We start from the raw sequence: 17,465 nt of genomic DNA, 5'->3' as shown, positions 1-17,465 counted from the left end.
TAATTGGAAAGTCCCCACATAGTTAAATCTCACTTAATGGGTTGATTACATGTCTCCAAAAGGAGTGTCTGGGAGTACAGGTCATGGTTCCACTGCGTTCCCTACAGGAAGAAACGGCACGCATCTATGTATTGTGTTTCATCCTGCGCTTACTTCTTTAGTAATGTGGAGTAGCTACATGAAGTTAAATACCCAGTTGGCTCAGGCAATGTTTGTGAGATTTACATTTAATGATATTTTTAGACTCATTCACAAAGGCACACCTATGGATACACCTGTGTGAAGAGCAGTGATTGCCTGCATAGGATGCACAGGTGTTTCTTGCATCTGTGTGCAAGCAGTCCCATTTATGTCTGTTGGGACCAAGTGGGTATATGGACAAAGCCGCAGGTCCCAGTTTTTACATGTGGATGCACGGAACACCTGTGCATCCGGTGCAGCCAAAGACACTCCTTCGCACAGGTGTATCCATGGGTATGCCCATGTGAATTAGGCATATAAGTTTTGCAGCCACAAAAACATGATTTTTGATATAGACACACACATAGGATATACTGTATATATAGAATACACACACACTAACCAGTGTAACCATTTTGCTTTGTTCTGCACAATTAATTACAGCGGCAGAAAAGGAAGAAAGAAGATATACCTTCTCCACAGAGATGGGCAGTAGGGGTGGGGCAGTTATGTGCCCTGGTGAATCACGGTGCTTCCTATGTCGAACTCGCTCCCTGTCCTTATGACTCTAGGAAAGAAAGAAAGTTATCCAAATAGAAAGAGGCACATCTATAAACAAATATGATCAAAACTGTGAAAACAGATACATACCTTTTTCTGCCGCTCTTTGTAAAAGAGGGGCTTTTCCACAGAAGGGGAAGCTGACCGACTGCAGCGACCAGGGATGATGGGACAAGGGAGTCGGGAGACTTTCTAATGGGAAAAAGACAATTATACGTTTTACAGTGAGTTAACTGCTTTCCTGCTGCCCTATAGTAGAAATACTGCTACAGGGCAGGAGGAGTGCACAAAATCACGTATATATACATGATTTTGCATTTCCGGGTAGGGGGGCGCACGCCCTACCCACACCGTCATTTGCGGCCTCGACTGTCAATCACTGGGTCCTGGCCGGTGATTCCCCACCAGCATCCGGCGATCACCGAGTATCACAGAAAGGGGAGAGACCTGTATGTAAGCAATACGTATCTGTCCTCTTTCAACTCTTGCACACTGCTTTGTATGGCTCTGCATAGCACTACTGAATTCTACAAGATCATCAGCAGGAAGAAATTACCAGACAAAGCATATTATATATTTCAATGGATATAAATGCAGCACAAAAATACTGAAATCTGGACAGACTGGGAGGTATGTGGCACATAAAATGACAACAACAAACAGTATATAGAGAAACAAAGTAATATACCTGTGGATCTCTCACCATCTTGTTGAAATGGTACTTGCAATATCCAATGTACTTGACATTGTCAACCTCCTGCGCCTCCTCCTCACAGAGAAGACCAGCCATCTGTGCACTAAAGTGGAAAGGAACAATCATAAATAACACAATAAATTACAAAAGCAGAAGGCACGTGTTTCTGTTGGTTATAACAACCAAATAGGCTCCTTTTGTCATTAGTCAAGTGCAAATGTATAACCAAAATTCCCAGTTAATCTTAACAGTAACAGTATTTCTAGGAATCTTCCAGGACAGCAACATACGTTGACTGGTTCCTTCCACTACAAGAAACTACAAACAGAACAGTGAAAAACCCCACTTTCTCATACAGTATCTCACTTTAGACTAATGTAGACTACCTCTACCAGTGCTGGAAGGGAAACAAATATAACAAACAAATAACTACATATAAAAGGTGGAAAGTAAGCTTGCTGTCCTGGAAGATTCCTAGAAATACCATGACATACAGTGAGGAACAGAAGTATTTGAACACCCTGCGATTTTGCAAGTTCTCCCACTTAGAAATCATGGAGGGGTCTGAAATTCACATTGTAGGTGCATTCCCACTCTGAGAGACAGAATTAAAAAAAAAAATCAGGAAATCACATTGTATGATTTATAAAGAATTTATTTGTCTTGCACTGCTGAACATAAGTATTTGAACACCTGAGAAAATCAATGTTAATATTTGGTACAGAAGCCTTTGTTTGCAATTACAGAGGTACCAGCCATCTCTCATGTTGCTGTCCTGAAAGATGATTGGGGAAAACTTCCTGGTTGATACATGCCATACGAATACAGTCTTTGCCCAAGATTTATATGTATACCTTGTTAGGCTGCTTTCACACTGATCCGATTTCTGTCGCTTCTGCGTTAACCACTTGCCGCCCAGCCACCGCATATAAACGGTGGCAGGGCGGCGCTCGTAGGCAAAAGCACGTTTTAAAATGGCTGCCTTCAAAACAGGTCGGGGCGCTCGCGAAGTGCGCGCCCGCCCTACCTGTCTCGCGGGTGTCAGCAGCGGGTGTCAGCCGACGGGTCACGGCCGGTTTTTACCGGCCGTTTTCCCGCGATTGCCGGTGATCGCTAACACAGAGCAGGGCTGCATTGTTTACACACAGCCCTGTTCTGTGTCAGTTCTCTGACAGCTTGTGAGAAGCTGCAGAGTTTCTCTCCCTAGATCAGCTCCCCCCTCCCTCCCCCCGTCCAGTACACACCCCTGCCCCCTAGTAAAACACTCCCCTTACACTGCAAATTCTAAAAATGTTAACCCCTTCCTCCCCAGTGACATTAGTACAGTTTCAGTGGTTTTTTTTCACTGATCACTGTATTGGTGTCACTGGGGATGTCAGTGACCCCAAGTCAGTCCCCCCCCAGTGTCAAAATGTCCGCCGCTGTCCCGCAGTCCTGCCATATGTCGCCGATTGCCGCCAAAAGTCGCTGATCGGCGCCATTATTAGTATAAATAAAAATTAAAAATTCCAGTATCTTTCCCGCCATTTGTAAATGCTATAACTTTCACGTAAACCAATTAATTTACACGTATTGGGATTTTTTTTTAGCAAAGACATGTCGCAGAATGCATTTTGGCAGAAATTTATGACTAAATTTGATTTTTGCATTTTTTTTTACTGGACATGTTTTATAGCAAAAAGTCCAAAATATTGTTTTTTTTCCTCAAAATTGTCAGCCTTTTTTTTTATAGCGCAAAAAATAAAAACCGCACAGGCGATCAAATACCACCAAAAGAAAGCTCAATTTGTGGGAAAAAAAAGGATGTAAATTTCATTTATGTACCGTATTGCATGACCACGCAATTATCTGTTAAACTAGCACAGCGCTGTATAGCAGAAAAATGGCGTAAATTGCAGTATTTATACCATAGTTTGTAGACGCTATAACTGTCACACAAAGCAATCAATATACACTTATTGGGTTTTTTTTTACCAAAAACATGGAGCAGAATACATTTTGGATTTTTTTTTCTCATTTTGTCTCTCATAGTTGAGGTCTACCTATGATGCCAATTACAGGCCTCTCTCATCTTTTTAAGTGGGAGAACTTGCACAATTGGTGGCTGACTAAATACTTTTTTGCCCCACTGTATGTTGTATATCACTGGAGGTAAACATAGCTCCAACAAACTTCTGGTGATGTTTATTACCTGCCTGAACCCCCCCAAAATAACCCCTTTTTGGAAAGTAAACACTCCTAGGATTTTGCAGAGAGGCATGTTGAGTCCATGGAACATTTTATTTTTTGCCACAAATGTTTTGAATATGACAACTTTTTTTCCTTTACACATAGTTGTCACTTTAATGATATATTGCTCAAGCATTTCATGGGTATATGTGGAACACCACCCCAAAACACATTCTCCTTCTTCTTCCGAGTATGGGGATACCACATGTGAGAGACTTTTTGGCAGCCTAGCTACATACAAGCCCCCAAAATCCAATAACCACCTCCAGGCTTTCAAAGGGCATATTTCCTTATATCACTTCCTCACTACCTATCACAGATTCGGAGGCTCTAAAATGCCAGGATAGTACAAACACCCCCCCAAATTACCCCTTTTTGGAAAGTAGACACCCCAAGGAAGAATCATGGTGAGTATGTTACAGATATTTTTGTCACAGCGTTTTGAAAAAGAAAACATACATTTTTTATTTTCTTTCTTTGTTTTCCAAAAACAAATGAGATCTGAAAAATAGTCACCAAGCCTCTTAGCAAAAACCTTGGAGTGTACACTTTCCAAAAAGGGTCATTTGGAGGGGTTGTTTCTACTATCCTGGCATTTCAGGGCCAACATTAGAAACTTATTACATCACCCACTCTTGAATACCAAGCCTTTTCTGACACTTTTTGTTCACATGAAAAAACTATTTTTTGCTAGAAAATTACTTTGAACCCCCAAACATTATATATTTTTTTAAAGCAGAGGCCCTAGAGAATATAACGGAGGGTGTTGAAATTTTTTTACGTCACACAGTATTTGCGCAGCGATTTTTCAAACGCAAATTGGGAATTGTAATGCACAAGAACACAATATATTGCCCGCTTGTTTGATAAAATATAACATATGATGTTACGCTGAGTAAATAGATACTAAAGATGACATGCTTTAAAATTGTGCATGCTTGTGGAATGGTAACAAAGTACATACATTTTTATTATCGATAGGCGATGCTTTAAAAATCATCAATTTATATTTACATAGGAGGTCTAGAATTACTACCCTCGATCTGACATTCGCGGTGATACATAACATGCATGGTGCAACCGCTGTTTACATACCGGCATGGCGCACGCAGGCCGCCACAGCCATCCAGAGCAGTGTGCCGGAGTTGACAGGGAGAACTGTTGTTAGTAAACAAAACAGTTCTCCTACCCATTGGAGATCTTCTGAAATCACCGGGCGCCGGCATGTAATTACCAGCCGGGACACGGTGATTGACAGCCACGGCCGCGAATGGCTACAGTCCAGTCCGCTACAGTCTGCTCCACTACTGCACACTCCCATACAGTCCAGTGACTAGCACAGATCTGCAACTAGTTCTACTACCAGCACTACCTGCTCCATGCAATCTGTTCACAGATTTCCAGGCAGCAATCGACCTCAACATCTGTTAGTACCTATTAAGTGCCCTAGTAGTAGCTTGCAGCTATGTCCAAAGTTCCTAGAGTGGGACCCGGACAGAACTCCAGCTGCCCCTTAGATTCCACATTCAGAGTCTACGATCATGAAGAGGTATAGGGTTGCTTTCCACACAGTACATATATACACACACACACACTGGTGGAATTTGCAATTTGTTAGCCATTTTTACTGGACTAACCCCACAATATAGTCCCTTACAACATGCCAAAGAGCACAAAGAGAAGCTTCAAAACTCAAAACTATAAAGTCAGCAAGGTCTATGAAGAAAAGCACACTCTCAAAACTGTGAAACAAGAAAGTGAATGACTGCTGTTTTGGGGGTTTGTAAGTTACAATAGAAATTGATGGCAAGATGAATGCAGCATATTATCAGAATATATTGGAGATAATACGGCTTTCATTATCAAAGAAACTGTGTTTGGGATGCACTTATTAAAAAAAAAATAATGAAGGTTCTGGATGAGACATCATAATCTCCTGACCTCAACTTTGAATTCCTTGGCAAGATCTTAAAGAGATCTTTTGACCATATTTCTCATGTGGGTCACAGGAGTGCACAGTAGTTCTGCTCTCCTGTAACTCAGAATCAGTCGACAGCAGGAAAAAGTCTATTATCAGCTGATGTCACAGGGCCACACCAGACTCTGGAGAGATCCTGATAATGAATGTTGGGAGCCACCCAGATGCCTTACAGGCAGTGCACCGCTGAGAGCTTGAGCCAGCCACTCCAGCCTTCTCTCCTACCTGGAGGCAGAGCACAGAACAGAGCAGGGCAGAGGGGCAGAGCACAGAGTGGTGACTGAAAGCCACTGTTATTTGCTCAAAGCAGACCAGAGAACAGAGCGATCAGCAGTCACGTGATAGCTTAGTTCTCGGGCTTTGAGCCAGCGGGCTCTTTTATTGATATGGTTTGTTTAATGATTGTGCTATTCTGTTATGCTGAATATTTTAATTTGAATCACATTAAAATTTAAGAGCCCGTTCACAACACTTGTAGTGTGGGAAATGTACTGCCCTCCTTATAAGCGTGTGGGTGGCAATCATTTTTCTACAGGAGACAGTTTTCCTCAGCAAGCAAGCCATGTCTCTATTCCCTGCTCCCCTCCCCTCTAGTCACCAGTTCCTTAGGTCCTGAGGTATCCCCCTCAGACACTCTTTGTTTACCGCTTTCCTGTGCTCAAAAGTTTAAAACGCTGGATGATGTCACACTTCTCAATATTCTAAAGCTTTGTACTTTGTCTGACAATATACTGTATATAGCCTGTAAGACATTCAGGTAATTTATGTACACCACTTACTTATCCTGTACTGATTATCTGTACTTTATTCAACACTGTTTATATTGGCTGTTAATACTTCCTGAATGGGAGACTATGTGTAATTGTTGGATGTATTGTGACACTCTCAAAATAAAGAATTGAAAAAAAAATCCTGCCTTACTTTTTGCGTGTTCCCATGTGATTGGCACTCCATTGAAATAAATAGGCTGTCGCAAAAGTATGTATTTTGGTGGGAACCGGCACTTACAGAAATGTGTCCTTTCTGATCACTTATGTTTCTTAAAAGGATGGTCTACATCCTACAAACTGTGCCAGGAGCATATTAACGTATGCGCCTCAACTGCAGATGCAAAAGCATTAGATTTGACACAATCAGTAACTGATTTACTTTTTTCGAGACTGTTTAATTTCACCACAAATTCTGCAATACGGGTATATTGACTCCAGCTATACCATCTATGTGTCAATATATTGTTTATCCAGTATTTAATTCATATTCAGGGCCCAAAAAATCTGCATTGTAGTTTTACCACCTACCATGTCACGTGAAATGCTTGCCGACAGCCGTGCCGATTACAGGTCATACAGGCCCCAGAGGCGGCCCTGCTCTCTCGTCCCTGTTCTTCACAGATGTAGCATGTCTATGGGATGAACTACAATCAGACTGAAAGGATCATGGTTACATTTTATAAATAATATTACAATAAAATCTTACCTTATTAAATCGATCATGGGGCACATATTGCAGAACAATAGGCTCCATTGTCAGAACATTGGCAAACTGAACCTCTGGGATGTAAAGTGCACATACCACATGTGCCCAACCTAGGAAAGAGTCAAAATGAAATAGAGTATCTTTTACTCATATACTTCAAAAAGCATTTGTTACGATAGAGTATAAAATAAAAAACATACTGTAAATACCACAGAGATAGGTAGAGGCAACTAAGACTCAGCTCACACAACTGTAATGTGATTTTTGACTATATCTGCAATGGGATTATGTAGTGCGACTTTGATACGACCTTGGTTGCGTTTTGGATGTGGTTTCCATATTGCATGGGGCCAAATTGCACCAAAGTAGCACAGGACCCTTACCCAATGTCACATCGCAGTTGCGTTACATCGATTTGAACATGCACCACTGAAATAATGTAATTTTCATTGTCATGTGATTCTAGTCACATCTAAAATCACACTAGTGTGAACCAGGCCTAACTCTCGATATAAATGACAGTGTTACTATAACAGGCAAACAACGCAGATGCACAGAGAATTTAATAACCTTGAAATGCTGTACATAAAATATAAGAAATTCTTCACCAATGGAAGAGCCACATACAGTGTCTACCTTTCCTAATTATTGGTTCAAACGTAGCCAAACTCAAGAAATAACATGTATTAGGTTGCAGCTTACCAGTCTTTTTTCATCTTTTCATTTTTTTTTTACATCTGGTGACAATTACAGTAGCTTACTTTTTGTTCTAGGGTGACGCTAACTTACCGTACTATATACTGTATATGGAGAAGCAGCACCACAAAACACTTTCTCCACAACATAGGTGGAGGTGTTCTGTAGCCCGCAGAAATAGCTGGGAAGGATGCTAACTGATAATAGTGCAGCACAGACAGAGCAAGAGGTATTTTTTGCAGTTATTGTATTCTGCACATGTGTAACAAAGTTGGGTTGATTTATTAAAGGCAAATAAGACTGTGCACTTTGCAAGTGCAGTTACACGCCTTTTCCCAAGAGATTAGTAAATGTGGTGAAGCTTCACTTTGTAAAGAACACCCAATCAGGCACAAGGAAAGTAAAAAAATAAAGAATTTTTGCTTGCTCGTGATTGAATAATGGAAATCAACAAAGCTTCACTGCATTCACTAAGCTCTGGAAAAATTTAGTAAATCAACCCAACTTTGTTATACATGTGCAGAATACAATAACTGCAAAAAATACCTCTTGTTCTGTCTGTGCTGCACTATTATCAGTTAGCATCCTTCCCAGCTATCAACCCAAATGTTTTAAATGGTATATTTAACAGATCAAACAGGAGTCAATTAGAGATATTTATTGTTTGGATTCAAATACACTTTAAACCAGGATGTTTTTAACATGATATAATGCTTGCACTCTTTATATGCTGATGGTAGGCCACCATAAGTACTTACCTCCATTGTCCGTTCTCTTAAGCGCCCCCTCTTTATGTGGGCAAAGATCACATCTCTATAAAGAAGGAGAAAGAAAATGATTGGTTTTGCATGCTGGTATCTCAATTATGGTATTCAGTAAGAAAAATGTATTATGACAATAGAACTAGTATACTTGACAAATGTTCTCTTTTACTGTATATCCATATAAACACTTAAATTATCCAAGGTGTATGGAAAATGCCTAAATGTTGCTGGCAGCCATATTGTTTGCCAACTGTACAAAGAGCTATATAGCTACTGGTAGAAGAAGAGGGCTGAGAGACTATATGACACCAATGGATCTGGCTGAAGGCACCTGAGTAAGTATAACACTTTGGGGGGGTTGTTTGCCAGTGTGATCTAAGAGATGGTGGACCATACACAGCAGCCTTTACTCTGCTGCACTTACCTACTTGTCACTCCGCTTCCATGCTACCTTTCTCTATTATAGTATAGTCTGCAGTGCTTACATCCTCATACACAGCATGTCCACCACCAGCATCAATCCTCTTCCTGTACACCTCTAACTGGATTTGTCAAATAGCTGGTTTCCCCAAGGCAAGACAGTGAGTGTGCAGCTCTTGCTATATTAATACCTGCCCCCTTGACCTTCAACATTGTACTTTGAAAAACCTACCAAAACACCAGTTTCAGATGTCAACAGGAACCAGGCCTTTCGGTATGCCAACAGGAACCAGGCCTTTCAGTATGCCAACAGGAACCAGGCCTTTCGGTACACCAACAGGAACCAGGCCTTTCGGTACACCAACAGGAACCAAAGACTTTTGGTATGCCAACAGGAAGCAGGCCTTTTGGTATGCCAACAGGAACCAAGGCCTTTCGGTATGCCATCAGGTGCCAGGCCTTTTGGTATGCCAACAGGAACCAAGGCCTTTTGGTATGCCAACAGGAAGCAGGCCTTTTGATATGCCAACAGGAACCAGGCTTTTCGGTGCACCAACAGGAACCAAGGCCTTTCAGTATGTCAACAGGAACCAGGCTTTTCGGTATGCCAAAAAGAACCAAGGATTTTCTGTATACCAACAAGAACCAGGCCATTCAGTATACCAACAGGAACCAGGCTTTTCTGTACGCCAACAGGAACCAAGGCCTTTCAGTATGCCAACAGGAACCAGGTTTTTCGGTATGCCAAGAGGAATCAGGCCTTTCAGGATGCCAACAGGAACCAGGCCTTTCAGTACTTACTGTGCCGAAGAGTGGAAGGCAGCAAGGTGGGAGGGGGGGGGCATACTACCTACTCCCCTCACCTCCATGGGAGACAATACAGTAGCCACCCTCTCCCTGGTATGAACCTCTAACCAGTTAAAGAAAAAAAAAAGAAACTACATGTAATGTCAATTTAAAATGAAAACATGCCCTGGAGAGTTCCCATTGGTGCAGGAGCCAAAAGAGAAAGCAAGTACTCCCTCCTTCCTTACCTCAGATCCCAGAACTGTACCAATTTTATGTAACGTTGTCTCATTCCATTGGACTACAGTACTGATATCCACAGCCTGCTAACCAGCACAAAATAAATTTACATATCCCACAGAACCAGCCCACATCACTCACGGCTCTTAATATGTTTTAATTACATGTGACTGTAGTGTATGCAAGAAGTGCTACACTTATTAGGTAACGTGTGTCTCAAAGACTCTTGGTGCTTCCGAGTGCACGTGTTCTTTCTTGATGCATGCACATCTCTTAGAGAACTCTTTCTCAAGCAGGGTTCCTTTGGAACCTAGGGTTATTCCAAATGTTGTTAGGGGTCCCTTAACAATTTTTGACACCAGTGATTTATTTAGTGGTCTGTAAGGGGGCAGTCTTACCACTAACCTCCAATGTAAGGCACATTCTTAAGACTGACCATAGGGATGTCCAATTCCTATCGCCAGACACATGCAGGGCAAGCAGCAGGGCTCACCTGTCAGGTGGAAGCAATCGGACAGCAGCGCTACTGCCCCGATTGCTTCCACACAGCCCACAGTGTCAGCCTCTACCCGGCTCCCAGTATATGTCCCGAGCTCCACTTGCACATCTGCGGGCCCGAGACTGGCTCGTTGGGTACCACGGGATGTGTTATAGGGGAGGGAGGAGGAGAGCGAACACATCCGCTCCCCTCCTTCTCCTGATCTGGACATGATGTGACGTCACTTCCGGGTCCCCGTTCGACAGATTCCCGGTCATTGAGGTCAAGAAAGAATGTAATGCGGTGCGATGTGCACTGCATTATATTCAGTTTAGTACAGGGGTGAACCTGTCACCAAAAATCATCACACTCATCACATAGGGGACTTTTTGTTCCGTATGTAATTTAAAAAAATGTATCTTTTTTTTTCTTTTTAAATGGAAGTTACACCCAAGCATATAACACCCCCAAATTTTTCAAGGCCCCACGCACAAACATAAAAGCACATACTCGGGCGCCTACACACGAAAACAACGATTGTGATACAAATGTTACATATGGCCACGCATGTCAGAATGAGAGCAATAATTCTAGCACCAGACCTCCTCCGTACACTATACTGATGACCTATAAGGGGCTTTAAAAGTGTCACCTATAGAAAATATAGGGTACTAAAGTTTGTTGCCATGTTGGATATCTATTTACTCGCTGCAACCTTGTTCTTTATGTTTTACAAAAAATAGGATAATTTATTGCTTTTTGTTACCCTAAAATTACTTAAGTGTATTTTTTACTGGAATTGTGTGTTTCCTAGACCTTTGTGATATCGTGTGACATAAGAAATTGGATCTACCACTATTTTATTCTCTAGGGTCTCTGATTTCAGAAAATATATAATGTTGAGGGGGGTTTGTGTCACCTTCAGGCCTAAAACGATTTTTTAAATGTGTGCAAAGTCCGACACTCCCCTTTCCTGACAAGCACCCAATCAGTGTTCATTACACTGCAAGGTCTATCCCCTCCCTGTTAGTCCCTGGGTGCGGTGCTGGAGACAGGCTGGGAGGGAAGGAGGAGATATACAGTGCAATGTTAAAAATATCATAAGTCACCATAAAGCCCCTTTTGTTTTTAAAAGCCCCGGACATTACCTAAAGCAGATTTAAATACAGTTTTGGTTAAAATGTATTTTTATCAGGACAAGTAGATTGTCATGAGGGACAAGTAGATTGGGACACCAATTTAGTCCCTGGACAAGTAGTTTTTTAAAAAATTTATACACCCCTGGACCATCAAAGTAATGGGGTAAATCTTCACTGGTACTTCACTGAACAGCAAAGTAAGACAACACTGTTCCATTGACCATACTATACTACTGACCAGAGTAAATAGACATTTCTACACTGACCATCAATGTAAGGGATCACTTCAGTTTTCCATCTGTATTTACTTTCTGGCCATTATTATGCACTTCATTTCTAGTGAAAATTATTTTGTTGCATAGAGCGACCCTGGGTGTCAAATACACTATTGTACTCCACAATCCTTATAGCTGCAGATATAGTAATGATAAGCAGGTGTTCCCTGAAACCTGAAAGTTTTTTCAGATTCCATGTTAAAACACTTGAGAAAGGTTGTCTTAAAGTGTGGTGTGCATGCATGTAGATCTTTAAAAATGGTGGCATTACGGAAGTAGCTAGAATTTCTGAATTGTTCTATCAAAGTATACTTGATCTCTTTAAAAAAAAAAAAAAGAACAAACATGCCTAGTGTTAATTTATGAGGGATATTACACCAGTAAAAGTATAGGATTTGCACTTTCTGTTATAAATGGGATGTACTGGTACATTTTCAGGAGAAATGTTTAGTGGGGGTATGCTTTCAATGTTTTTTAGGAGATCATTTGCTTTAACTCTGAGGGCTATTTCATTTTGTTGTTATTTGTTCATTGAGTTTATTATCTGGACTGAGAGATGCCCGATATATCATTGGAATCTGGATCTGTGAGATATAGTGAAGTGTGTAATAATTGAAAGGATAGGTTCACCTTTGGGAACATGAAACAGGTGGAACATGTAACATGTTCCCAAAGGTGAACTTATCCTCTCCCTGACCCATCTCCTCTAGTAACAGCGAGCCGGGGATCTTCTCCACGAACTCGCTGCAACAATTGAAAAAACAAATACAAAGCCGTGTGTGACTCCACCCACCTAGCCGCATCATTCATTCACAGAGTTTTGTAAATGGGAGAACTACAAGTACCAACGGCAGCTTTGGCTTGTATTGCTTAATGAACTACCAGGGCACTGTTGAGCACTCTAGGTAGTTAATTGTTTTTTTCTGTCTTTGCGTAACTGCCTGCTCCTACAAGGTACGAGTAGACAGCTTACACTGACAGTCTGCAGGAGTCCTGCATTGTACCCGCAATATGCTGATCACGGATGCAATGCCACCTGCACCGTAACAGCATGCCAGGTATGCACTGTCACTGTGCAATATGCACCTAAAACAGAAATGGCCCCATACCTCTGTTTATTAGGGGCATTGTGCGTGTGCGCTCACACATATAGTTTATCTGGCCCAATATTCTTACCCCAGTAATGACAGTGTGGTCACAAATGACACACAGAACTCTCCTCAATGTAGGCAAAAGGTCATACCATCTGTTACAGGGAGAAATTTCAAATAATTCTGGAGGTGAAGATTTTGCGGCTTCATGATGAGGTCTAGCAGAGGTCAGATCAGAAGACTGACCCAAAACAAGATCCTGACAAATCAGGACCTGTCTGTTCCAGAGAATCATACTCAAGGTGTAGTCAAGGGGATACCTCCAACAGGAAAGTCTTCCCAGGAAAAGGGGAGAACCATCCATACACTGGCAAGAGTACAGGGAATAGAACTTCTTGGTCCGAAGAGACCAGCTTGATGCAAACAAAAATTTAGACTCCCTGACTTGGAGAAAAAAATTTAAGAGGGACTAAGAGTGCATAAGAAAGAGACACCATGGTAAAGGGGAATTCCCCAAACAAACCCACAAACCCAGAAAGGGGTAATAATTATTATCTATGCAAGGATTGCAGACAACGCACAAACTCTAGAACATGGGAGTCTTTTAGGAAGGTTTCCTGAGCGTTCCATAATAGGGATGCCAGGATGGGGCCAAACAGTAGACATACAGTAAGTGTCAGTATTGTGGGCAGTACCAGAATTGTTGGAGGACATGGAAAAGTCAGGACCTTACCATAGAAAGTAATAGAAGGGATTGATCCTTGTCAACACTTTATTTCAAGGGGTCGGCTCAGGTAACGGATAGTGCTAAGGAGAATTAACCTCTTCACGCTGGTGCCTCCCAGCCCTTTAAGGGGTTTCAGACGCCGGGATGCGGGGCGGGGTTTTAGGGTCACATGACCACCATGATTCACTGTCACGGCGGTCACATGATCAGAAAAGGTTCTGATCGCAAGGGTAGATCGGTACCTTTCTGTGAGACACTGACAAATGTGCTGGGAGTGCGCAGGGCACGTGCTCTCAGCACATATATGTTTTCAAATCATATGCAAATATGCAGCCGCTCGGCGTTAAGGCCCAGCCACCGAGAGGCCACATATTTGCATATGGTCGGCGTCAAGGGGTTAAAGTACAAGGCAAAACTTTTATTTTTAGTTTTGGATAGAGTGGAGATGGATTCAACATTAACATTAATGTGAGGAGGCTCTGAGGACTCTGATGTAAAGGGAAGCTCCTTATATGAAGCAAAGCTCCTATATGTGAAGGGTAACTCTTGATATGAAGGGGGCTCCTGGAGCAAAAGCACTGTCACAGAGTGATTAGACTACTCTTAGAGTACTTGATTCACTAATCCAGTACACTATGTTAGGTGGACATTGTGAATTAAAAGATTAATAAGTCTGACCTGCACTTATGAGTTGATATATGGATAAATATGGGTGTCAGATGTTTGTACAGTTTCAGTGATTGCCATAGGCCCTATTTTCTGTGGATGCACTCTTGGTGTGATGGCTTGGGAATTGGGGAGGGTATGAAAAATGGAATTTTATGTCTATGTCACAGTCAGGTGTCAGTAGCTATAGCAGCAGAGACACTTCCACCAACCTGCAAGCTGGTATATAAGCAGGTCACCCTGGCAGATGTGGGCTCACCTGAGATGTGGGGTCTAAGCACTAACCAGTATTCACCGGAGCTCCTAATGGTGGAGATGGGTTTTGCTGTGTTTTAGTACCAGGTCATGGTCCTCAGAATCGCCCCACCAGGAGGTGAACAAGCCAGGGTCCCATAGCAGATATAGCAGGTAGGGATCAAACAGAAGCGTAATCAGTAAACAAGCCAAAGGTCAGTAACAAGTGGTTGCAAGTTGGGATCAGGCAGAAGCATAGTCGAGGAAGAAGCCAAAGGTCAGTAACAAGAGGTAGTGAAGGTACATGGGAAGAACAAAGAGTTCAAGGTTCAGCAGAAAACAAGTACTGTCCAGCATCTCAGGTTGCTCAGTGAGAAGAGTTACTGCCAGACACAGCAGAGGTCCCGTGTTCAAGTCGAATATAGACGTATATGACATTTTATTGACTGGGCTCAGTTCTACTTAACCCCTTCATGCCGGCACCTCCCAGCCCTTTAAGGGTTTCAGAAGCCGGGAGGTGGGGCGGGGTTTAGGGTCGTGTGACCGCCGTGACAAGCAGTCACGGCTGTCACATAATCAGGAAAGGTCCCGATTGAAAGAGGAGATCGGGCCTTTCTGTGAGTACCGGACATGTGTGCTGGGAGCGCGCTGGGTGCGCACTCCCATCACATGTTCTTTTTTAATAGAACGCAAATGTTCGGCCGCTCGGGGCCCAGACGCCGGGAGGCCACACATTTGCGTTTGGCTGGTGTGAAGAGGTTAAGAGACAAATTGGTAGTGGGGGTGAATGTGTCATTAGGTGTACAAAATGGAAATTCAACCTCCCCTAAAACTTGAGTCTGGAGTCCCTGGTACAGACAAATTCCACACTAACAAAAAATCCTGTTTTATAAACCATCACAGATTGGAAATACTATCTTGCAATCACCATTGTGTTATAAACCTCTGGATATTTTATCTTTTAGAAGACATGTTTATTGATACAAAAATTAAATCTAATTACCATGGCACATTAAAAGAATACCAATGAGGTGCCTGTCTACTGCAAACAGAACACCATGCTCATAGTAAATATATACATGCCCCCCAGGACTCAAAACTTCAGTTGTGTTTTTTTTTTGCATAAACATATTAATTGTATGTTTCAACCATGAACATTGCTTATTCATTTTAAGACTATATCCCATTGAAACTCTCAAAGAGGGGGGAGCAATGGGGTACAGGGATGAAATAGTTCAATATAAACATAGCCTCAAAATATATAGCACAATAATGAAAAACAGGATGTATAAAACTGTATTTAATCACCACACCCGTCACAGTGTGATGAGTCAAGGATATGGCTCAGAAAAAAGAAAACACAAAAAATGTTCCAGTGTCAGAAAAAAATGAATGTGTCCCATATAATACCTCAGTGATCCCCAAATGGTCAGGTAGTTAAATACCTTATATAACGGTGGCTAGGATGGTATATCCACCATATGTCTCTCCTGTGCTGCAGTTAGTTAAACAATTTGAACAGTGAGGCATCCACTTTCCTTCAGCTAAGTTAAATATACAGAGAATCAAAAATGACATTCTCCATTAATCCAACAGATGCTCTTTGATGTGCCTGCATGAATATTCAGGATGACTCCAACTATTTCCCATGCTGTACAGAATGGATGTGTATTCACTTACAAGGCAGAATATAAAAGTTCTTTTATCATGCAATATAGCATGATGGTCTGGATTTATTTGTCTCACAGTGAATGAATTCACAATAGCACCTTCTAGAAGTTGTGAGATTGCTGTCTCTAATTAATCAATAGATAATGCATATCCCATCACTGATGGGCAGAGGAGGTGCGAGCTTCTCCTCCTCTGTTCTTTGAGGGGTAAGCACTATACTGAAGAGCGATGAGATACACTGTTCAAAAAATTAAAGGAACACTTTGAAAACACATCAGATCTCAATGGGGAAAAATCTTATACTGGATATCTATACTGATATGGACTGGGTAATGTGTTAGGAATGTAAGGATGCCCCATCGTTTGATGAAAATGAAAATTATCAACCTACAGAGGAGTGAATTCAAAGACACCCCGAAAATCAAAGTGAAAAAATGATGCAGCAGGCTAGTCCACTTTGAAATTTCATTGCAGCAACTCAAAATGGTACTCAGTAGTTTGTATGGCCCCCGCGTGCTTTTATGCATGCCTGACAACATCAGGTCATGCTCCTAATGAGACGATGGATGGTGTCCTGGGGTATTTCCTCCTAGATCTGGACCAGGGCATCACTGAGCTCCTGGAAAGTCTGAGGTGCAACCTGGCGGCATGTCGGATGGACCGAAACATGATATCCCAGAGGTGTTCTATTGAATTTAGGTCAGGCGAGTGTGGGGGCCATTCAGTGGTATCAATTCCTTCATCCTCAAGGAACTGCCTGCATACTCTCAGCACATGAGGCTGGGCATTGTCTTGCACCAGGAGGAACCCAGGACCCACTGCACCAGTGTAGGGTCTGACAATGGGTCCAAGAATTTCATCCCGATACCTAATGGCAGTCAGGGTGCCATTGTCTAGCCTGAAGAGGTCTGTACATCCCTCCATGATATGACTCCCCAGACCATCACTGACCCACCACCAGGCAGCATAATGTTCTCCACGGCTTCTCCGGACCTTTCCATGTCTGTCACATGTGCTCAGGGTGAACCTGCTCTCATCAGTGAAAAGCACAGGGCGCCAGTGGCGGACCTGCCAATTCTGGTGTTCAATGGCAAATGACAATCGAGCTCTATAGTGCCGGGCAGTGAGCATAGGGCCTGATAGAGGACGTCAGGCCCTTA

General features: G+C 42.3%; 1 protein-coding gene across 2 annotated transcripts in view; it reads right to left on the bottom strand.

Moving 5' to 3' along the window:
- The window catches only part of MLLT6 (MLLT6, PHD finger containing), a 127,623-nt gene that overhangs the window by 68,799 nt on the left and 41,359 nt on the right, over positions 1 to 17,465 (bottom strand). For both annotated transcript variants that reach the window (XM_089674301.1, XM_089674302.1), the window contains exons 3-8: positions 8,573 to 8,627; positions 7,119 to 7,228; positions 6,941 to 7,044; positions 1,430 to 1,538; positions 832 to 933; positions 653 to 748 (exon numbers count right to left, since the gene is read on the bottom strand). In XM_089674301.1, coding sequence (XP_089530427.1) covers positions 653 to 748; positions 832 to 933; positions 1,430 to 1,538; positions 6,941 to 7,044; positions 7,119 to 7,228; positions 8,573 to 8,627 — 576 coding nt within the window. The remainder of the gene's footprint in view (positions 1 to 652; positions 749 to 831; positions 934 to 1,429; positions 1,539 to 6,940; positions 7,045 to 7,118; positions 7,229 to 8,572; positions 8,628 to 17,465) is intronic.

The sequence above is a fragment of the Staurois parvus genome, unplaced genomic scaffold (assembly GCF_062004578.1).
Source record: "Staurois parvus isolate SC_StPar_1 unplaced genomic scaffold, SC_StPar_1.0 ptg000151l, whole genome shotgun sequence".
Classification (NCBI taxonomy): Eukaryota; Metazoa; Chordata; class Amphibia; order Anura; family Ranidae; genus Staurois; species Staurois parvus.
This window is presented reverse-complemented; position numbering and strand designations above follow the sequence as displayed.